The 20,679-nt window shown below is 39.7% G+C and overlaps 1 protein-coding gene across 1 annotated transcript in view; it reads left to right on the plus strand.

Moving 5' to 3' along the window:
- The window catches only part of LOC147227366 (copine-9-like), an 85,540-nt gene that overhangs the window by 8,236 nt on the left and 56,625 nt on the right, over positions 1-20,679 (plus strand). Inside the window, exon 3 of the mRNA XM_086159736.1 lies at positions 18,202-18,248. Within this exon, the coding sequence (XP_086015862.1) occupies positions 18,202-18,248 (47 nt within the window). The remainder of the gene's footprint in view (positions 1-18,201; positions 18,249-20,679) is intronic.

Below are 20,679 nucleotides of genomic sequence, written 5' to 3' on the forward strand. Positions count from 1 at the left end.
GTCTTATATTTTTAAGTTATACTTGCTGCTATTGTTGTTTTGTGCTTTTTTAATTTTGTTTTTGAGACAACACTGGATCTAAGAGCTGCTGTCTACCAATGTTGATGCACTTTGTGTAACAACAATAAAAGTGTTTGAATTTGAATTGGCAGACACAAGATTACACCTGATGTCATTGTCTTTGTTGTAGTGCATCTTCCATAATTGCAGGAAGCTCTTGCTGTTGGCAGGGAGGAGCTCAGAATTGATCTTATGTGAGACAGCAGAGCGTCCAGTTGACTCATTGCCTAAGCTTATATCAAGATGTGAAAGGTCAAGAATCATTCAATAAGCCATTTGTGATCGCTGTCAGACTGTACATATTTGGCACTGCTGTGTCAGTGAATCATTGAAAGTGACTGAAAGATGGATATCTGAGGTAAAAGCTTAAGGCACGAACTCAAAGTACAGTAATTAGTAGAAGTCATCAGTGACTAGTGGTTCCAAAGTAAATATGTATTTGGGTTTATGTTTATCTTTTAAGCTTAAGTCGGTCTCAACAACCAAGTGGAATGCAACTTATTTATGTATCTATTTACTTGGTGGCACAGGGGCCCAGTGATAAGCACTTCCACCTCACAGCAAGAAGGTCCCGGGTTCAATTCTGACAGGGGGCCTTTATGTGTAGAGTTTTCGAATAGTCCCCATGTATGTGTGGGTTTCCTTCACGTTCTTAAGTTTCCTGCTGTAGTCCAAAAACATGCAGTGGGTTCATTGGAGAGCCTAAATTGCCTGGACCAGTTAACAAGAGACTGACTGTTTGAGAGGCAACCATTCCAGAGTGAACCTCTTGTCCAATGACAGCTCCAGCCCTTGCCCTAATTGCAAGATAAGCAGCATAGATATTTTTTAACTTATTTCAGAAAGAAAAGAAAAAAACAACAGAATTTAACATAAAGTGTAATTCCAAAAACCAACAATACCATCTCTGGTTGTTGAAGCTTTCATTCATCTCAAGATGTCAGATACTGTCTTTGCCTCTAGCGCTAAACTCGCATGATTGTGTGAGTGATGTTTACCAGACAGTGTGTATCACCCTCTGTGACATGATATATTTATTCAAAATATTGCAATAAGTATTAGAAGTGGTTTAAAAAGGCGCCCTTCAAAAGGGACTTAGGGATTAATTTCTTTAATTTACTGTGGATTAAGGGGATTGCAGTTCTGTCTCTGTTTTGGAGACATTGAAATAGTTTTATTACTTCTGTTTTTTCTTCCCTTTATTTTTCTATAATAATGACTCATCTGCGAGCTTCAACCTTTTTAGATAAAAACAAATATAGTCTGACTTCATTAAATAACTGGGGTGAAGGTATAGAAAGACACGGAAAACCTAAAAAGAACAAGATACAGTGTCGGACAGCCTCTGACATCCTGAGACTGAGAAGATGAGCGTGCATGTTGTCAAATTAGGTTTTTGTTGGGATCAAATTTGGCAACGTCACAGAAACACAGAATACAAAACTCACAAATAGAGCAGAGAGAGAAGGATGCAGGATGAACAAAGCTTTTGTACTTGATACAATGGCCCAGTCAGATATTGCTTTCTTTTCAGTGAAGTACTTCTCTATTTTTCTTATACCTGAAACTGTCACTTAGATTAAATGTTGTTTCCCTGCATGATGCAAAGAGAATGCTGATAATTTGTACATTCTGCGGGTTTCTCCACCAGTTTTAGGAACCAGCGTTCCTCTGCTTTTTTAAGGTATTAGAACAAGATACCAAAGGTTTTGAAGGAGCTCCCTCTTATCTAATTTATTGATGACTCAGAGTTTGTCCTTGGGAATGTTGTACCGCATTGCCTGGTCATTGTGGAAATTAATTTGGGTTTGTGTTATTCTGCTTGCAAATTACATGATGCCCCTCTCTGTATGTTTATTTTAATTTGCCCACCTGTGGCGAATACAGTATATGCAGGAAATATAAGCATCGGTAAGGAGCAATGTGTGTGTGTGTGTGTGTGTGTGTGGGACATGTGTGCACCTGTGGGAGAGGGTGATGTGATAGACCTTCATCCTGATGATTTGGGGTTATTCCAAAGAAAGCCACTGGCTTCAATGTACATGGAAAAGGTAAATACATGTTGCATATTAAGATCCTCTGTATCCTTATGTGTGATTGATGAGTACAATTGTTTTTACTCCATGTTCAGCTTGAATGCACACAGGTGTTATTCCCTGTCAGTTATGTTTTTTTTTTACATTTTAATGATACATGATTCATTTTAAAATCAGCTACCTTCAAACATGCTCTGTCTTACTGTTATTCACTTATGTTGACCCGTAGCACAGTTTTAGTCGGTCCCATCTTGGCAAGGTATTAATAAATTCAAGGCATGTTTGACCTCAGCCACTTTGATGCTGCCCTTGGAGAAATGCAAACGGCTTTCATGCATTTCTCAGTGCGAGGAAAATTTCTCTCTATTCGAGCTGCAGTTGCTGTGAGGAATTCAATTCCCTGAGGAGAATATGAGTCGGAAGAGAAAAAAAGTACATACATTCAGTCTGAGACATTCACATCTGTATGATACATTGTTTTGACCTCCGATAGGAATAATGAAATTCATGGGATATTTTTTTTTTTTCTACTCATTTAGAAACAGCTGAGTGTAATATTTTCTGTTTTCCTTACACCCCATGCTTTGCTATTTTTGCATTGACGTGTTTTCACTTAGAACAGCAAAGTCAGACTTAGAGTTTATACGTTGAACTGACTCATGACCCGGGATCATTAAAACTTTGAAGGGAGGAACACTACACACTCAAGTCCTTGTGCAACTGCTGCGGCTACACAGCACTTACAAGTTTTATTTCTATCCACCACCATCAAAACTGCGATCAGGCTCCCATATGAAACATCCCACAACTCTTATGTAACATCATTTGCCAGCACTGATAGTCTTTGTGGACAAGCATGTTTGTCTCTTTGCTCACCTCATTTCCACCAGTATTTAGATTGAATTACAGCAATTATCAAAATTAAAATCAGTTTTGTTATGCCCCCATTTAATAGAAAGCTGCTCTGCTACCTCCTATAAACATGTTTGATCTGCTGTGGAATTCTGACTCAAAGCAAAAGGAGGAGTTAATATTCTGTGGTTCCAAAGCAGGTGTGGTTTCATTTTATTTTTCCTTGACTTCAGCTGAGCATCAGTATTACTGCATCATATGGAAATAAATTAGAATAGGCCAAATCATCCACTCTAATTTTTTTCTTGACCAAAAAGTACATCACGCAAGTCCAACATACATCATTGCAATGGGGAGGTTATATTTTTCATTTTTTTTAAGCTGAGTCACCGATGGGCTGCAAAAAGCTGTGGAGTTTTACGGAGGGGGTATGAAGCAGGAAACTTCTGCTGTTTGTGTTTTCAGCCCAAAATTTTATATCAGCAGCTGCATGGACCATGAAACAAATTAATAGCTCCAGCTTTTATTTGCTGTAATCACTGAATCCAGCCGTGATTAAATTTGCCATGTCAGAGACCAAAATTGGAGCAAATATAACTTGTTCATGTGCATGTGTGTTTGTCTCTTGTGTATGCGTGCATGTGTATGTATAATAGCATCAGTCACCTGCAGTGATATAAATCTATTTACTTTATCCCCAATAATTTCAAGAGGCTGGTTGCCAGCATGGTTTAAACTAATTCTTCCTTATCCTGAGGTCTTACTGGTGTCTTAGTTATTTGTTTCTCTTGCTTTCTTTCTTCCTGTGCAGTTGTGCAAGAGGGAGAAGATTGACAGTACTTTATTTAGGCCATTTGGAGCACTTTTCCACTCACCTTTTTCCAGTGGTAGGCCATGCATTTCACACCTAGGCCTTCAGTAGTGCTTCATTTATCAATCCACCCCTCAACTGTTTTATGGCAGAAATGCAGTTAAAGAGCCGTTGCATTGCAGAGATAACTCTTGTAGCCACAATAAATGCTGTTGCTTAAGAAACAAACCCAAAGTGCACAAGTCTCCTTCTACTGCAGTTACAACTACGACACGCATAAAGAAATAATAATACCTTCATAAAATTGCAATATTATATACTCACCAAAAATTCGGATTATATGTACACAAAATCCATCCTCTATTCAATTCAGTTACTCTGTCTTATAGATTATCCATGTGCTTCACCTCCATCAAGAAGCCCTTTTCTATCGCCTCAGACATTTCCGCTGTGCCATCAAAACACTGTGCCAGAACTTTACCCAGTCACTTCCCACCAAAAATCGGATAATAAGACTTGCAATGTCATCGGCTGATTTCCCACTGGTAACATCTTCAAATCTTATAAACTGCTCCTTGACACCTGTTCCCATTGCATAACGCAGGACAAGTGCTCGCCGCACTGTGTTACTCGCTGCTCTGCGCACTTGCTCACTCAGCTCTAGATCCACTCTGGTTTCCCCAAAAGTTTTAGACAGCACCACTTTTAAGTGTCCACATGTGCTCCGGTGTCTTGTTACTGCCTTGGTTAGGCAAGTCAAATTTACAAACCCAGTGTGGCTCCAAACACTACGTTGATCAGTGGCAAATAACAAGCAATCCCAGCTATACAATTTGCAGTGTTCCATTGAGCCTGTGAGCCAGGGGTACTGCTCATAGGTAGCGTACTGTAAGTTTCATCGCTGTAACAGGCCTGCTAGCTTCGGAATTGTCTGACCGCTCATGACGTTGACCAGCTTTTCTTGATAAGTCGGTCTTGAAAATGGCTTTAACGATAAATCTGCAACCACATCAATTTCTTCTCATCCTTCAGCCATCATGGGTTGACAGATTAGCTATTCTATCAATACAACTATATTTGTGTCCCTGCAGCTTGCTACAGGTGCAGCTGGTAGCTCTGGCTTCTATACTCTCTGACTATCCAGTCAAAAGGGCATGTGTCATACTGACATTACCATACCCATCTGGAAGGCTTTGGTGTCGCAACTTGAACTGTGATTGGTTGAAGTAATAGTTTCATCAACTCTTATTTTTCTTGCTAGAGTGCCTGTGAATCTGATTCTGCAGGCCTCCAGGCAGAGTTCTTTGACTTTAACTCTGCCTGGCACAAATAATGGCTGAAATCTGATGGTTGATTTGTTGGTGTTTGTTGTTTGTTGTAGGTGTGTTGGTTAAATGCTCTAACATGAAAATACATGTTTGGGACAAGCACAGCCAGGAAAAAAGCTGTGAAAGGAAGCGGGCAGACCATTTGGTACCACCTCCACCCCTCGGGCAGGGAGTGGGGATAGTACCGCCAGACAGCAAGGTGGCGGTTGAGGGAATACTGCGGGCAGTTATCGAGCAGGTAGGACATGAAAACCTGACATACATGTCCAGAGCCAGCAAAGCCGTGGTAGTATTCCTGAAGACCAAAGCCCCCGTCCACCAGCTAAATGCTTAATGCTAAACCTGTATACAAGTGTTTCCTTTGCCCGAACGATCCATGTGGATCACCGTCTCCGGTGTGCCGCCCTTCTTTCCAAATGAACTGGAAGACAAACATAGGAAGTTTGAAAAGTTTGCCCACGTATGCGCCTGCCAGTGCGCCCACTGGTGCCGCAGCTGCATACATACTGTGTGTCCCGCAAAGCAGAGTTCTTTGCCCATCAATAATGACTCAGTGCAGGCTGAGCATGTACCAAAAACTCCCATCCTGGAGTGGAATGTTACTGAAAACAAGACAGCTTCCTACTTGGAAATAGTAGGAGCAGGTGAGCTTCCTAGTGTCTCTGGAGGCAGGAATGACAAAGCTACTGTAAAGGTGAGTCAGGGAGCCAGTTAAGTGAGGAAGATGACATGGAATGTTGCTCCCAGTCAGACATTGCTTTGTTTTGCGGAAGTAATAAGGAAGTGAATGACCTTTACAGCCCTGAGGTCATTAATGACTTTTTAGGTGACACCTACCACAAGAAAATGAAAGTTATGGGTTACTTTGGTGATACTAAGGGATTCATAAGATCTGTAATGTCATTAGCAAGCTGGCAAACCCTTATCCTTTGAGTGAAAGGAAAAGGCCTTCCTAAAGCAACACGCCACATTTTCAAGGAAGTCAACAATAGGCAAATCTATAAGGAAAAGGAAGTAATATGATCATGTATCACTCCTGCTTTTTCATTTCCTCCGGTGACTATCATGTCCACATTTTCCATTGGCATTTTTCTTTCTCCAGTCCATCCTACTCTTAAGAATTGTCTCCCTAAACATCAATGCTGGAAGAGACAAACAAGATAGCACTAATCTTTGACATCTTTTGCCAGAAAAAGCTGGATGTACTGTTTTTACTGAAACAAAGTTCAGCAAGATAAAGTGGACAGGGCCTGTGGATGGACCCTATTACCTCAGCCACAGAACCACCATAAGTGCAGGTGTAGCCATCCTCCTGAAGGCCTCAGCCAACACAGTCTCTCTGTCGTCTGCCAAAGTTGCAAAAGGCCGTCTACTGATTGTAAGAGTAATGATAGCATATATATATTCTGTCTTTTGCCTTGTTAATGTATATGCACCGATCAGTGGTGCAGACAGTGAACGTGTTCCACACTCGCATGAATGAACTTCATACATGCCAGCAAGAAAATATAATTGTTGGTGGATATTTTAATTGCACCCTTGATGGTAATTTTGACAGAATGGGTTCGGTGCCCAATTCAGCATTCTCTCAGACCCTGAGAGAACCCTCTGCCATTTCCGATCATAGTCTGCTGCATGCTTATGGGATAAAATAACCCAAAACCAAATGGTTAATCTGGGTCTGGGCCTGCGGCTATCAGGTGTCAACAGACAGACTCAATAGGTTTTACATCTCAAATACCCTCCTACCCCGATTACTTACATGTAACATAAACTCAGTTGAATTTTCACTTCATCATTTAGTTGCAACTTGGAACTAATCATTGAAGAACACAACACTGCTCTAAACCAATTGCCTTTAGGCTGAACACCAGGAACACCCTTACCATTTAATTTGGGCACTCAGCTCAGCAAAAAAATTTATATCCTGGTTGCATATACTTTATCACAATGTACAATGCTTGGTGAAAATGGGCACAGGGCTTAGGCGGACAATTACATTTCGACGGGGAATAAGACAAGACTCCCGCATCTCCAGACAGCTCCATGCTTTAGCCATCAAGCCTTTAGTCTCATGGCTCACCAGCTACACAGCTTTCCTTTGCCTGGGCCTATGGGACACAAGTGCTCCTTCAGTCTGTGAGCTTATGTTGATGTTGTCGACGTATTTGTATCCAACCAGGATGATTTCCAGCACTTTATCAACAATGTCCCTTTGTATGAGAGGGCAAGCTCAGCATAGGTCAACTGGGCGAAGAGCAAAGCTCTGCTACTGGGTAGCTTGGAGAGGGGCAGCCTTTACACTTGTTAGGGGTGTGCAAAGGGACTGAGGTCTTTAGGGGAAGACAATGGGTATGCAAAAAAGACAAAATGTCTGTCAAAGTGGAGGTTGCTACTGCCTCAGTTGTCATATAGGGGAGAATATTGGTCATCAACAGTCTGATAACCTCAACTCTTTGGCACAAGCTTATTGAACTAACACCACTAAGGGGCGTGTTAGAGGAGATCCAGAGGCTAATCTTGGGAGTTCTTCTGGTCTGGAAAACACTGGACCCAGCAGCGGTGCTCTATCCTCAACAAGGCCTCATTCACATTTTCAGTAAGGTAGAAACAGATAGGTTTTTTTGATGCAGCCAGGGATATTTAATCAGACTGGACTCAAATCCTTCTATAGCTTATTCCTCCATGATTGGCAGGTTGTATCATGTAGGTTGACAATGACCCCTCGGGCAGGTGGCTGATGGAAGAGTCCCAGGCTCTCAATAATTTTCTGGGGTCCCAGACTTCCACTGGCCTGTGTGCCAGCCTCAGCAGGTCTGGTCTTACAAAGCTGGGTGATCTTTTCCAGCTAACCTCTTGGACCAAGATAATCTGGACACAACCTCTATTAGATTAGTTATCACAGTTACCAAGGAAATCTGATGCTCTTCCAACCTACCTGAAATGCTTTGTGACAGACTGCTCCCGCCCATAGCCCCTAGAGAGAAAACATCGAATATAGGTTCCCCTTGATGTCCTGCTACTGACCCTCACGACCCCAAGCTTGAAGGAGTCTCAAACTACTAATAATAAGACCTCTACATAACTTGTTATCACTTGTTTATCACAAGTGAATGAATTAAAGTAATTTAACTTCTTTGGACCAGACACCTTTTTGAAGGGTAGCTGGCGAGCCTTGTACAACCCACCACTGGAAAAACAGGCCGGTGATCCCTCCCTCCCCCAGTGGGATATAGAGCACACTTTGAGCCCTTCAGTGACAAGAGACTGTTTTGCTCACATCCTGAACAGTTGCCTCATTTGTATAAGGGTTTGTTTCTTGGTCTGAGGGTTACCTCTGCTTTCCAATCGTTTATTTTTGGTCCAAAGTATTGAAAGGATAATACGGGGGTATTGTTATATTAAACCTTTTGTCTGGCCCTGCCAAATCACCCAATTGGCTGACCAAGAAAAACAAAGCGTGCGACTGAAGGAATGAGAATCCAGTGACAGTTTTAAAAGCACCAATTAACACTTGTTTAAAAGTGGGATTTGATTTGTTTTCATTAATCTACAACCTTAGGGACTTTACTTCCACTTGGGCAGTAGTAAGCATTTTGTGTTCTGTTAACAACAACAGCAAGTTGATGTTCTCTTGTCAAGTAGATCACCCTCTGCCACTGAGTTAAACTTTGTATCTTTACATGTTCCCTTTGAAGTACCCATCCTCATACCTGCATTTAAAATGTCAAATGTTAAAACCAGGCAAACATCAGTATTTTGACTAAAAATTGTAAATTGTAAAAGAAAGATTGTCATTTAGTCTGTAAAAGAAAAGGCAATACACTTTAACAAATGTACAAACAGATTTTCATCCAAGGCATGAAAAGCATGGAGGCTTTTCACTAAGACCTGGAATCTTCGGTAAGATTTTGAAGTAAACAGTCCAAATAGTCAAACCCAGATAGAAATCATGTCTGTAATCTCATATGACAGACATGAGGATAAAAGTATTTAATATTCTCACAGAAGCTGTTGTGGTTTTACTTTCAAACTTTCTCATAATCAATTCTATGGACACTTTATTGACATATTATTTCAGGTTTAATTATTATTTTCATTTGATTTAATATAAGCTCTGCAGACCAATTGAATAAAGGCAATTGCTAATCATACATCTAAATAAATGAGGTCACAGCTCCACAATTCCCCCTGAAGTCTCCTAATGAGATCTGAGCGAGAGTGAGCAGCTTCTTTTGAGTCAGACATTCCTGGTCATCCAACCAAATGCTGGCAATGTTATTAGTCTCATAAATTAAAATAATGCATCTCATTTAAATAAAAAAAAACAAAAAACTACTTTATAAGGAGGTTGTTGCATGTACAAAGTGGTAGCAATCATACAATCATATATATATATATATATATGCACACAAACACACGGTGTATATATTTATATATGTATAAGGTGTGAATTGTTTTTCATCAGTGCTCAGTAGACTTTCAGTGATCGGACTCCAGTGGATCTGGGTCCTCTGGCCTTTCCCCTGCTCTCGGCAGGTGATCAATAGATAAGCTGGTATGTGTTCCCTGCATGCATCACCCAAACGGGCATCTGGTGAGATGTCCGACAGCTTAGGCTTTTAAATTTACCAGCTGAATTTTGCCACCATGCATGTGACTGTATTTTTACTCCCCAGTTCGACAGAAAATGTGATGTATTGCAGTGTTTCACAGGTAAACAGAGGTAGAAGTGCAGGATAGAGCCACAAAATGTGAATGTACTTCGAACCATTATCTATGTAAAATGTTTGCAAAACCATGGTTGTCTCTGTTCTAGCAAGACAGACACCTTTGTCTTCCGCTTTAATTCTCCTATCATTTCACTGTCACTGCACTGTTAACTGCGTCATTACACCAGGGGTACGTCTTAGGTCCTTGATGGACACGTATGCACGCACGCACACACGCATACACACACACACATACACATACACACACACACACACACACACACACACACCAATCATTGACATGATTTCTTGTAACCCCCTCATGGAAACACCGGATTAAACTTGTGGGGCTGAGCATTTATGTCTTAGCAAGTACATTGAGTTCCTGGTTTGAGGGTATAAAAAACAATAGTAGAAATATATCAAATCTCTGTCCCCCAGGTGCAGACTACAGTGCCTTACCTTGTAGAACGGCATAATTGGTATTGAATTTAAAAAAAAAAGTGCTGTTTTTCTAGATGTTATTATACATGTATAGGGGAACCACATTATAATATATATATTGGATAATTGCTTTTGAATGTGAAGATAACTGTTAAAGCGTTAATCCTGCCACCCATCCACCCACATGCTTATCTGGGACATTGCTTAAACATTATTCATCATCTTTTTAAGTCCTATTATACGAGTTAAAGGATTAGGATTATACCTGTAAGCAAGTGTAGATTAAATTAATAAATGAATAGACATTGGTCATGTAGTGAAGATGAGCACAATTGTGATATTGATTTGTAAAAGTGAATGGAAGAATCAGGCAGAATAATAAAACCCTTTGTGTGTTTTTCAGAGGAAGCAGGGTGTTATAAATAATTCAGGTCAAAATAATTGAGTTCAGAAACTGGCTTCCGACAACAAGATTAGGGATGAGAAACGTGTCCAACAGCACCTTGGGTTCCACCTTAGTCTCAAAAACAGTTGACTTGAACCAGAAACTGGTTCAATTCCGAACTCCTCCTCGTGTGTTTGAATGTTGTTGAGCAAGACACTGAGCCCCTAACTGCTCCCCTGGCGCTGGTTGACGGCAGCCTGCTGCTCATGGTTCATCCATGATGGGTTAATTGCTGAGAACCAATTTCCCCACGGGGATTAATAAAGGATAAATTAAATTAATTAAACTTTATCAGCAAGTGTGACAAATTACATTTATTAGTTTAAACAAAGATTGAGTAAGAATCTGATATGGTCTCACTATAGACCTAAGTTTCAGTGAACTGCACATATATATGTAATATAAGCACTATAGAAATTATACAAATAAGACATAAATTAGTCTTTGGTTGAATTGCAAATGATTTATAGATGTATGCTGTTACTTTTCATAACATGCTCTGATGTAACAGCATCATGTGGCCAAGAGAGTGCCATGAATGGCATTATATAGTGTCCATATGGACTCACGATGACTCATGGACCTCCATAACAAACTGACAGAAAAAAAGAGTTGAATGCAAGGAATGGGAAGTTAAATTACCACACATTGCTATATCCCCCCAAAAATGAATGATTGCACTTTGAAAAAGAAATAAAGTTTTTCATTTACAAAATAATAATAATCTCATATGATCTCACAAAGATTTGAAAAAGAGTTGAATGCAAGGAATGGGAAGTTAAATTACAACACATTGGTATATCCCCCCAAAAATGAATGATTGCACTTTGAAAAAGAAATAATAATAATCTCATACGATCTCACAAAGATTTGAAAAAGAGTTGAATGCAAGGAATGGGAAGTTAAATTACAACACATTGCTATATCTTCAAAAAAAAATGAATGATTGCACTATGAAAAAGAAATAAAAGCTTTTCATTTACAAAATAATAATAATCTCATACAATCTCATAAAGAATTTTAGAAACCAGGAATTAGGAGGGAAAAAAATGTGGCCTCTGGAAGAGGCCTTAGTTCAATTTCTTTAGGATTTCTTTAGGATTATTTCATAATGTTTTCTGCCTCACTCATTCAGATGTTCCCCCTTTGTTTCTGTTCCATCCCATTCAACACCCTTTTTGTGTTCTTCACTTCTCGTTTGTTTCACCTCACAGCCGGTGGCTCTGATTATATTTTCCTGCCGCGCAAACCCAGAAGGCAAACATCTAGAAATCCCCAGTCAATAAAAACCTTTGCACTGGTGATTGCATCTGTCAGCTTACTCTGCATGAAAAGGATGAATTTGGAAGTATGCTTATCCAATTCCAATTGCACTCGACACTGAAGGGATGTAGATTTAGCTTTTTGTCAGAATTATATGTCACCTAATGTGCGCAAGTTCTTCAGGAGATTCTGCTGCAATAAGTTAGAAACAAATTAGATGTGAAAATGTGCACGGATGTAAAAATGAAAAGCTGTCTTTTCTGCGTGGTGCTGCAGGACTCCTCTGCTGTGTATTGGTGAGTTTTACATCTATACAAGAGTTGAATTTGATTTGTGTTTGTGTCCATTTCATTCACTTTCCAAGTCACTTGGGTACCCACAGCTGAGCAGGAGTAGGGTTCGGAGTGACGAGGAATTGCCTTGTGATTTTGCTGCTCTCTGGCAGACCAGATGGGCTCTTTCCTTTCTCAGTCACTTTCCATAAAAGACGTAATCAGTCAGGTTCTTCGGCGGACACTGATGTCGCTTCGACCCAGATTAGCCTGATCTCATTGCTACTCTGTGCTGCTGTTAGTCCATAACCTTGGGGAGCATCAAGGTCCCCAGACTTTGATATCAGACAAATAGACAATACTTCCTATCTATTAACCATCATTACTGTAGTTGCTGGTGAAAATATGGCAGTTGGGCACTTTGAACCAGGCTGAATCCCCCTCGTGTGTATGTTCTGTCATTGATATGGATTAAGTTTTTGTATTTCTTTAACATAACCCAGCGGTGTTCTTTTTTCTTCTTTTTTCTGCATGGCTTACAATCCGACAAAGATAAGATTGTTACCCCCCCTCAAAGATATACCAGTGTATAATAGCCCTGCCTCCTGCTCTTTCTCTGTTATCTCTCCTCTGTTAATTACACATTACACATCTCTGAATCACGGTGTCCACTGAGATGCAAACACTTGCCCAATTATTAACTCATCCAATTACTGCCTTTTAGGCGGCGTTGTTTGTGTGCTGGTGCATGGACATATGAGAGTTTAGTCCTGAAATTACCAAATGGTGCTTTTATACTTTGTAATTTGTGCTTTATTTCTACTTTATCCAGCTTAGCTCAAAGCAGAATATTCTGCTGAAGCAAAATTTCATTCAACAAAGACTGAATAACTGCTAATCAGGAGTCCATTTTGTAACTTACAAAGGCTCACCAGGCCCGCTAATCCTCAGTTCCAGTCGATTTATGATTTCAGCTCCTGTTTTGCCGCTTTGAATATAAGATACCCAGAGTCAGCATTTACATGTTTGTTTTTGCAGTGTGTAGCTCTTTCATATTGTCTCTTATGTTGCAAAATTTGTTTTTGTCTAATGGGGTAAAGCTATTCTCCAAAAAAAAGTGCTAGTGCGGTTACTGAAATGCACTAAATCAGTTACCCTGACTGGTTTGGAATATTATGGTGCTTTATCTCATCGCTCTCTAATTGATGGAACTCTCTGAGCAAATATACCAAGATTAAAAAGTGTAGTGCAAACAACAGCTTCTGCAGTTTGTAGAGAACACATACTGTATCTGTCCATTGAATACTGAACGCACCAAACCAATGGTGACATAATTAATACCTCTCAACCACAATTTGCTGCTCTTACAAATAATTAAAATCTTCTTTGAGTTGTAATAAATGACATCAAGGAATCTCAGCGCCAGAAAACACTCTTTTCCAATGTTCCTACACTGGCTTCCAGTAGCTGCCCGCATCAAGTTCAAGTCCCTGGTGCTTGCCTACCAGGCAGTGAATGGGACAGCCCTGTCTTATCTCCAGTTTATGGTCAAGCCACATGTCCCTACCCGTTCCCTGCGATCTGCCACCTCTGGGCGACTGTTCACCCCACTCAGAGCCCCTGGCTGCCGATCGAAATGGTCTCGGCTGTTCTCGGTCTTAGCTCCTCAGTGGTGGAACGTACTCCCGAAAAAGGTCAGAACAGCAGGGTCACTGCCCATCTTTCGCCAAGACACTACTTCACTAAGCACTACCCTACTAATCGCACTTGGCCCCCAACCCCCCAAAAAATGATGAAATGAATGTATGTATGTATGTATTTATGTATGTACAGTATATGGCGCTGAGATGGCTATTTGGTTGAGTGGTCACTTCTGACTTCCGACTACTGGTACTTCGTATCTTCGGTGACTGAATTGCACTTCTTGTAAGTCGCTTTGGATAAAAGTGTCTGCCAAATGACTGTAATGTAATGTAAATGTAATGAGCAACAGATGCAAAACTGTCATCAGAGAGAGCGCTGTGGTTTGAACAAGAACTAGTCTGAGTGGTAATATCTCCCCATTATTGGGTTCTCTGCACTGGCGTCCTGTACAATTCAGAATGGAATAAGAATAGAATAAGAATCCCCATACTGCCAGGCAGCCCCATATCTTAAAGACCTCCCAAGATGGAGGGCTACTTGCGGTCAATCGAGTCTCTAAAATTGAAACAAGGGCCAAAAATCTCTCAAAATCCTTCTAAAATCTTTCTTTTTGAGAAAGCCTACAGAGTAAGGGGCAAGGCTAACCCATAGGTATGCTGCTGTCGGCTTACTTTTCTTAGGGGCATCCTATTAGCCACTTCTCTCATTCCTACCACTCTTCTTATCCTGTTTATCCTGTAACCTCATGTCTTCTTCGGATTTTCTGGACTCTCTCGTTTTCTAGATTGCCGATGTGTGTGGCTTGATTTACAGCAGCGGTCGTACCTATCGTTATTTAATTATTTCTTCAATAAATATAGAAGCCATTTTTGTATTATGCCAACAGCCTGGTTGCTGGTAGCACTGCCGCTGTTATTTGTATGGGATTGTTTGTGCCTGTCCCTCCAAACTCTCATGCCATTCATTGTCTATGTCACACTCTTGCTTTCTATCTCGCTCCTTCTCCTTTATTCTCTCTCTTTCTACCCCGGCTGGCCGAGATAGAAGGCTGCCTGCATGGAGATGCTATTTGTCTGATGTTTCTGCCTGGTAAAGGGCAGTTTCCTTGCCATCCCCAGCAAGTGTTTGTTCATGGGGGAGTGATGAGTTCCTGAGAATCATTTTAAAGAGTGTGGTCGAGACCTGCTTTAAATGTAAAGTGTCATGAGAGTACTATTTTTTGATTTGGTACTATATAAATAAAATTTGACTAGACTAGACTTGATTATACTAGTGCCAAAAGTGCATAAAAATGAAGAAAGATGGTGTATATACACGGGAATATATGTGCAGGATAAAGTGGATGCCAAGGGGATGATGGGGAAACATTGAACTGAATATGCTGAATATAAAAACACAGCTACTCTGTAAAGTAGCTCTAATATGAAAGTTTCAGCTGTTCATTATCACATAGAATGTGTGTCGAAGTGTTGTTGAGCAAGACACTGAACCCTTAACTACTCCCGTATCGCTGGTGGACAACCTCCGACAACAAGATTAGGAATGAGTATCATTCCAAAGTGTCCAACAGCACCTTGGTTTCCACTCTAGTATCAACAACAGTCGAATTGCTCCCTTCTCCTCCTTGTGTGTTGAAATGTTGTTGAGCAAGACACTGAATTCCTAACTGCTCCCCTGGGGGCTGGTTGATGGCAGCCTATTGCTCATGGTTCATCCATGATGAGTTAATTGCAGAGAACCAATTTGCCCATGGGGATTAATAAAGGACAAATCATTATTATTATTATATATGACAAGATTATTTGATCATTTGAAGGTTAAATGTGAAAGACTTGCGAATTAGTGGTACCACTGAGACAGCTGGGGGTTTATTGTCAGTGCAAGGGTCCTTGTACCTTTCAAGGTTCACTGTAGTCTTGCTTTTCCTCTGATCAAATATTCCTTGTCAAATACACTTCTAACTAAATATCCCTGTGGGGAAGGAAAACAATGAGTTTTAAGTCATTATTTTACTGTCCTACTTTTTGCCCGACTACTTGTGATCTTCAAAGATAAATGCCAGCTTCCAAACCTATATAATATTGCTCTACATTTGGCTTATAACTTGCCAGGGCTAATAATAATGTTTTTGATCTATTCTAAATTAGTCTTTTTGTCTCTGGAAAACCATTCTTTGAAATTTATGAAGTAGAATTCATCTGTTAAAAAGGATACCGCTTTGAAGGCATCATTAGGAAAATTCATGCGATTTGAGCGCCCCAAAATTTCCTTTGTTCTACCAGCAGAAAGGTAATCGCTACATGAACCATAGCAGTTAACTTTTATTTTAAGGGAGCACATTTAAATAAAACCTTTAATTTGTTTTGTTGAACTTCACCTTGTGAATCAAATGTAATGTTATTTTATTGTTTCTAATAACCAACTACTTATAGAAACCAGGAATTAAATACTTTTAACACTGTAATCTTGCTATTGGTGACTAATCACTGTCTGTGTGTACCTGTATGCACCTGTATGCACCTCTGCCCCCCAGCTAAGAGGCAATTATTGTTTGGGTTTGATGTTTCTGTCTATGTGTGTGCTGAAAAACTGCTGAACCACAACTGAAAAAAAACACTGGTGAAAAACTATTTAAATAAATGGCATTTATATGAGAGAATACAACACAGTGTATCCCAACTGTAGCTCCTACTGTACTAAACAACCCTATTACAAAGTGAATAAGTTGATACCAGAACCTCAAAGGAAAAAAGAGTCCGTGTTCAGCCAATATATCACATTCTTTCCACATCCATGCTTTTCCTTTACGTTTCCCACTTATACCACTTTCTGTAAGACTACTCATAATTTGAAGGTGCCTGAAAACCAACCCTGAAGCCAGTGGGCCGAGCCCTGCTGTATATCAACCGCACTGGCTTAAGCTGGCCCCTGTTGGTGGCTTTTCGGGATGATTGAGTGCGTAGAGTCGATGGTCAGGGCTGTTTGTATGAGAAATCATTATTTGCTGCACAATTGAACCGAATCAGGGCACAAGTAGTGGCAGTAATGACAGTGAGCTAAGCCGTAAAACTGTTATGTTTCAGTGGAATTAAGCTTTGAAATATATTACCTCCATCGACTGAGGCCTACCGAAATAATTTCGAGAAAAGAAAAATAATCATAACAGTGCTTCAACTTCTTCTTCCTCTTCTTTTACTTTCACCATAGTGACTCGACCTCCTTCATCTAACCGTTTTCTGTATCCTCCTCTCTTACATCAGATAACTTCATGACAAACTTGTAACTTCATATAAGTGATGAGAAGTAATTCAGGTAATAAGTTATTCAGCCATTTGTTCAATGTGTGACATTGTCGCCCTAAACTAACGTGCTAGAACCATGGGCCTGGAAATGGGCCATGGTTGATGGGCAATGGAAAATCTGCTTGATGAAGATATCATACTATAATATATGTTGGACTTACCTGGAAGATAGAAATCCCATTAGACTTCGGAACTTTTGGTTTCAGTTTAATTTCCAAATCCAATTATTCACTGAATTGCGAATGTATGAATGTCAAAAATGTTACCGTGTCACAAGACACATATTCAGTGTTGTTATCAAAACATGGTGTTAATTAATTTAATGAAGGGTGGTTTCTGTTATCAAATATGAATCACTTTGACATGTTTAATTAGGTCATTCGTTTTTATCCCCTGTGTCTTGTGTTCACATTGTGCTATGGATTATTAACCCCGATGCAAATATGTAATTTTAAAAAATATAATCCCAAATATGACAATTTGGGGAAAAGTGCTGATAGTTTAGAGTTGAATCTCTACTTTAGAAATGAAGGATATGGAAGATTTGCAAGAGATTAAGGAAACAGACATGTTTTTTCAGCCGATATCTTAAATTCAATGTGAGCAGAGCTGGAGATACTGGTTGCATGGGAAAGAGCAGCCTGGATATGAGCAAGCATATTTGTTAACCAGACATTTACAGGACTGATTCCTCATATTCATAAGTCAAATCCGCCATGTGCAAGGAGCAAATCACAGGAGCAAATCAAGGGGTATTTGAGTTATTTATTGGTACTTTTCCTTCTTACTTTCCAGACATATTTTTTTAGGGGCTCATAGGTTGATTTTGATTTGAAACGCTAATGAAGAAAATCTTAATCAAGATCTTGTTAGCTGGCCTGCAATTTTAATATAATATATTGTTATCTTCTGCAGTTAATCTATTAGGTTCATCAGTATCAGCTTGTCTAGATAATAAACCTTATTAATCAATTCTTCTTCTCTTTTTCTCTCCATACTTTCCTTTCTGATACTGCCTCCTTCCACTTCAAGTGGTCGTGCTTTATTTGCAGGCCGTAGGAACCAAAGAGTGGAGAGAGGTGAGTTAAACAAGATTTTGTTCTACAAAATTCAATATTATATGTGTAAAAATGTATATACTTCATATCAACATCAAGACATTTCCTTGATGCTAGTAACTTTGGGTCAGGAATGAAAAAGGGGCTTATTAAGTCCTGAGGCAACTCCATGCACACCCAAGAGAATATCGGTGCAGTAAATTGAAAATGTCAGATATTTCACAACTGCACCTGCTGTCTGCACTGGACTCAAGTGGCAGAAAAAGCTCAATTTTTCAGACATAGGGTGATGAATCAGTAGTAGCGGTTAAACCATAAATACATTAAAAAAAGAAAAAAGAGCATTTTAGCGACAATAAAATCACATAGTGACTCACGACATGAAGACATATGAGGAGAATCATCTCTGGTCTCAGCATGTCGCTGCCCTCTAGCATCTTCCTGTCTGTTCTTTTGTTATTATCTTTCAAGGCAAGGAACTTTGACCTTTATTTATTTTTACCTATTTTGGGTACTTGAACCTGACATGGAACATTTGCATCTCAGTTGTTTTATCGCATCTGGCCAATTACCGACATTTATAAATCAGAGTGGGCTGCAATGACTGCAACACAAACAAAAAACCCTGATGTAAGATTACGAGGCAGTCTCAAGTCAAAACACACACACACACATACACACACACACACAGAACGCAAAAAGAAGAAAATAAAACAATAAAAACAATACCATGAAGCAGTACAAATCCATGTATTCACCTCCTTCAATGTAACTCTTAATGTTACAAGGTTTCTGAAATTATATTGCAGAAACAGGGAAATGTTGCATGACAGGTATGCAAATATCAACAACAGGGTCCTTAACATTCGATAAAACCAAGTTAATCGAATTTCAAGTTTTCAGGAAGTCTCGCACACACACATGCAGTAGCAGACACACATGCACACATGCTCACACACACAAATAGCATATCTGCTCACTGGATGAAGCTGAATGACGGCTAAGTCAGCCTGGATCATGCAAGAAGTAAAACCAGGAGCCTCTTCAAATTTAAAATTTTGTCCAAAGCGAAGCAGCTGGTGTGTTGTACGTGTGTGCTAAACACAAAGTCGAAAATCATCTATAATCACAATTTCAATGTTTAGAAGCATATATTTCTCTATATCATTATGTTAAAAGCACATACATGAAGTATCGAGTAAATACACCTCAAACATACTTAGTAGGATATAAAGCTGCTCTGATGATGGCAAAAACACAAAACAAAAAAATCAAAGAAACACCTCATCATCTGAGTATGGCACAGCAGCCCCCTGTCGTTTCTCAGTAAGATATTAAACCAAGAAGAATGGATTGAACATTTCACCAGACTTTGCAAAGATAAAGTACCTTTGAGACAGCAAGAGGGAAATGTAAAGCACGGATACACCGGAGAGCTGCAGGTTGAAAACAAATCAGGGAAGCCCATCGTAAGGTAGAAAATGCATGAGAGAAGGAGCATTTCACAATAAAAGATGGAACAAGGAGAAAAAAAATAATGAAGACAGCTTCATGGTGTTTTTTTTTTTTTTTCCCAAGCACCAATCCCCTTTGCTTGCTGTAGGTGTAGCATAATAAAGAACATAAGGGCATAAGTGAAGTAGGATACAGATTAAAAGCCTGTGTTGATTAATTGATACGCCGTCACCTCAGGGGTCTAATCGCCCTGAAACAGCAGAGCCAATCACAGCCAGGGACAACAATGAAACAGAAAACACTTCATTAACAAAACAGAGTGTTGTCATGAGGCACAAAGGGATCAGAACAGGAGAGACCAAAGGTCTGCGGGAGGGTGAATTATTAATATTATATTGTCACCACAATTGGAATATTGCAGAAACAGTCATGTAGCATTGTGTGATATTCTTAGACTCACCCTTGAAGAGCTTCTTCATTAATTCTTCATCAACTTAAGCAATGTGTTAAAAGGGAACAAGAAACGACAAAGGAGAGGATAATTTGCACTGTGGATATTTGGTAACAGCAAAACACAGCCATAAACGTGTTTGATGACCCTGTGCTTGGGCATCGCACTTCTGAATACTTATCAAAATGTTTGCTTTAAGAAATTGCTGATATTGAGTAAACAGAAGTCCCATCACAGTTAAAATTTACCAGAAGAAACACATAATTTAAATATGTTGAGAATCAAAATAGATATGTGGTGATATGTAGCATCACAGTGCTTGCTTCATTAACCTAGCTTTATTCCTGTTGTCATTTTCTTCCAGAGATTCAAATGTTATTGTATTTTAAGGCCCCAAAATTGGGAATTATGAGAGTGTCATCCTGAGAGCAGTGACCATAGCTAATCCGGCAGCAAGTCAAGCGATCAATGTATGGCTCCTCATTGTGCTTCTCCTCCCACCCAACCATCCACACGCTTGTTTAGGTTAGGTCATCGAAAATTAGA

The sequence above is a fragment of the Fistularia commersonii genome, chromosome 14, assembly GCF_037954325.1.
Source record: "Fistularia commersonii isolate RoL2024-O1a breed Wild chromosome 14, RoL_Fcom_v1.0, whole genome shotgun sequence".
Classification (NCBI taxonomy): domain Eukaryota; kingdom Metazoa; phylum Chordata; class Actinopteri; order Syngnathiformes; family Fistulariidae; genus Fistularia; species Fistularia commersonii.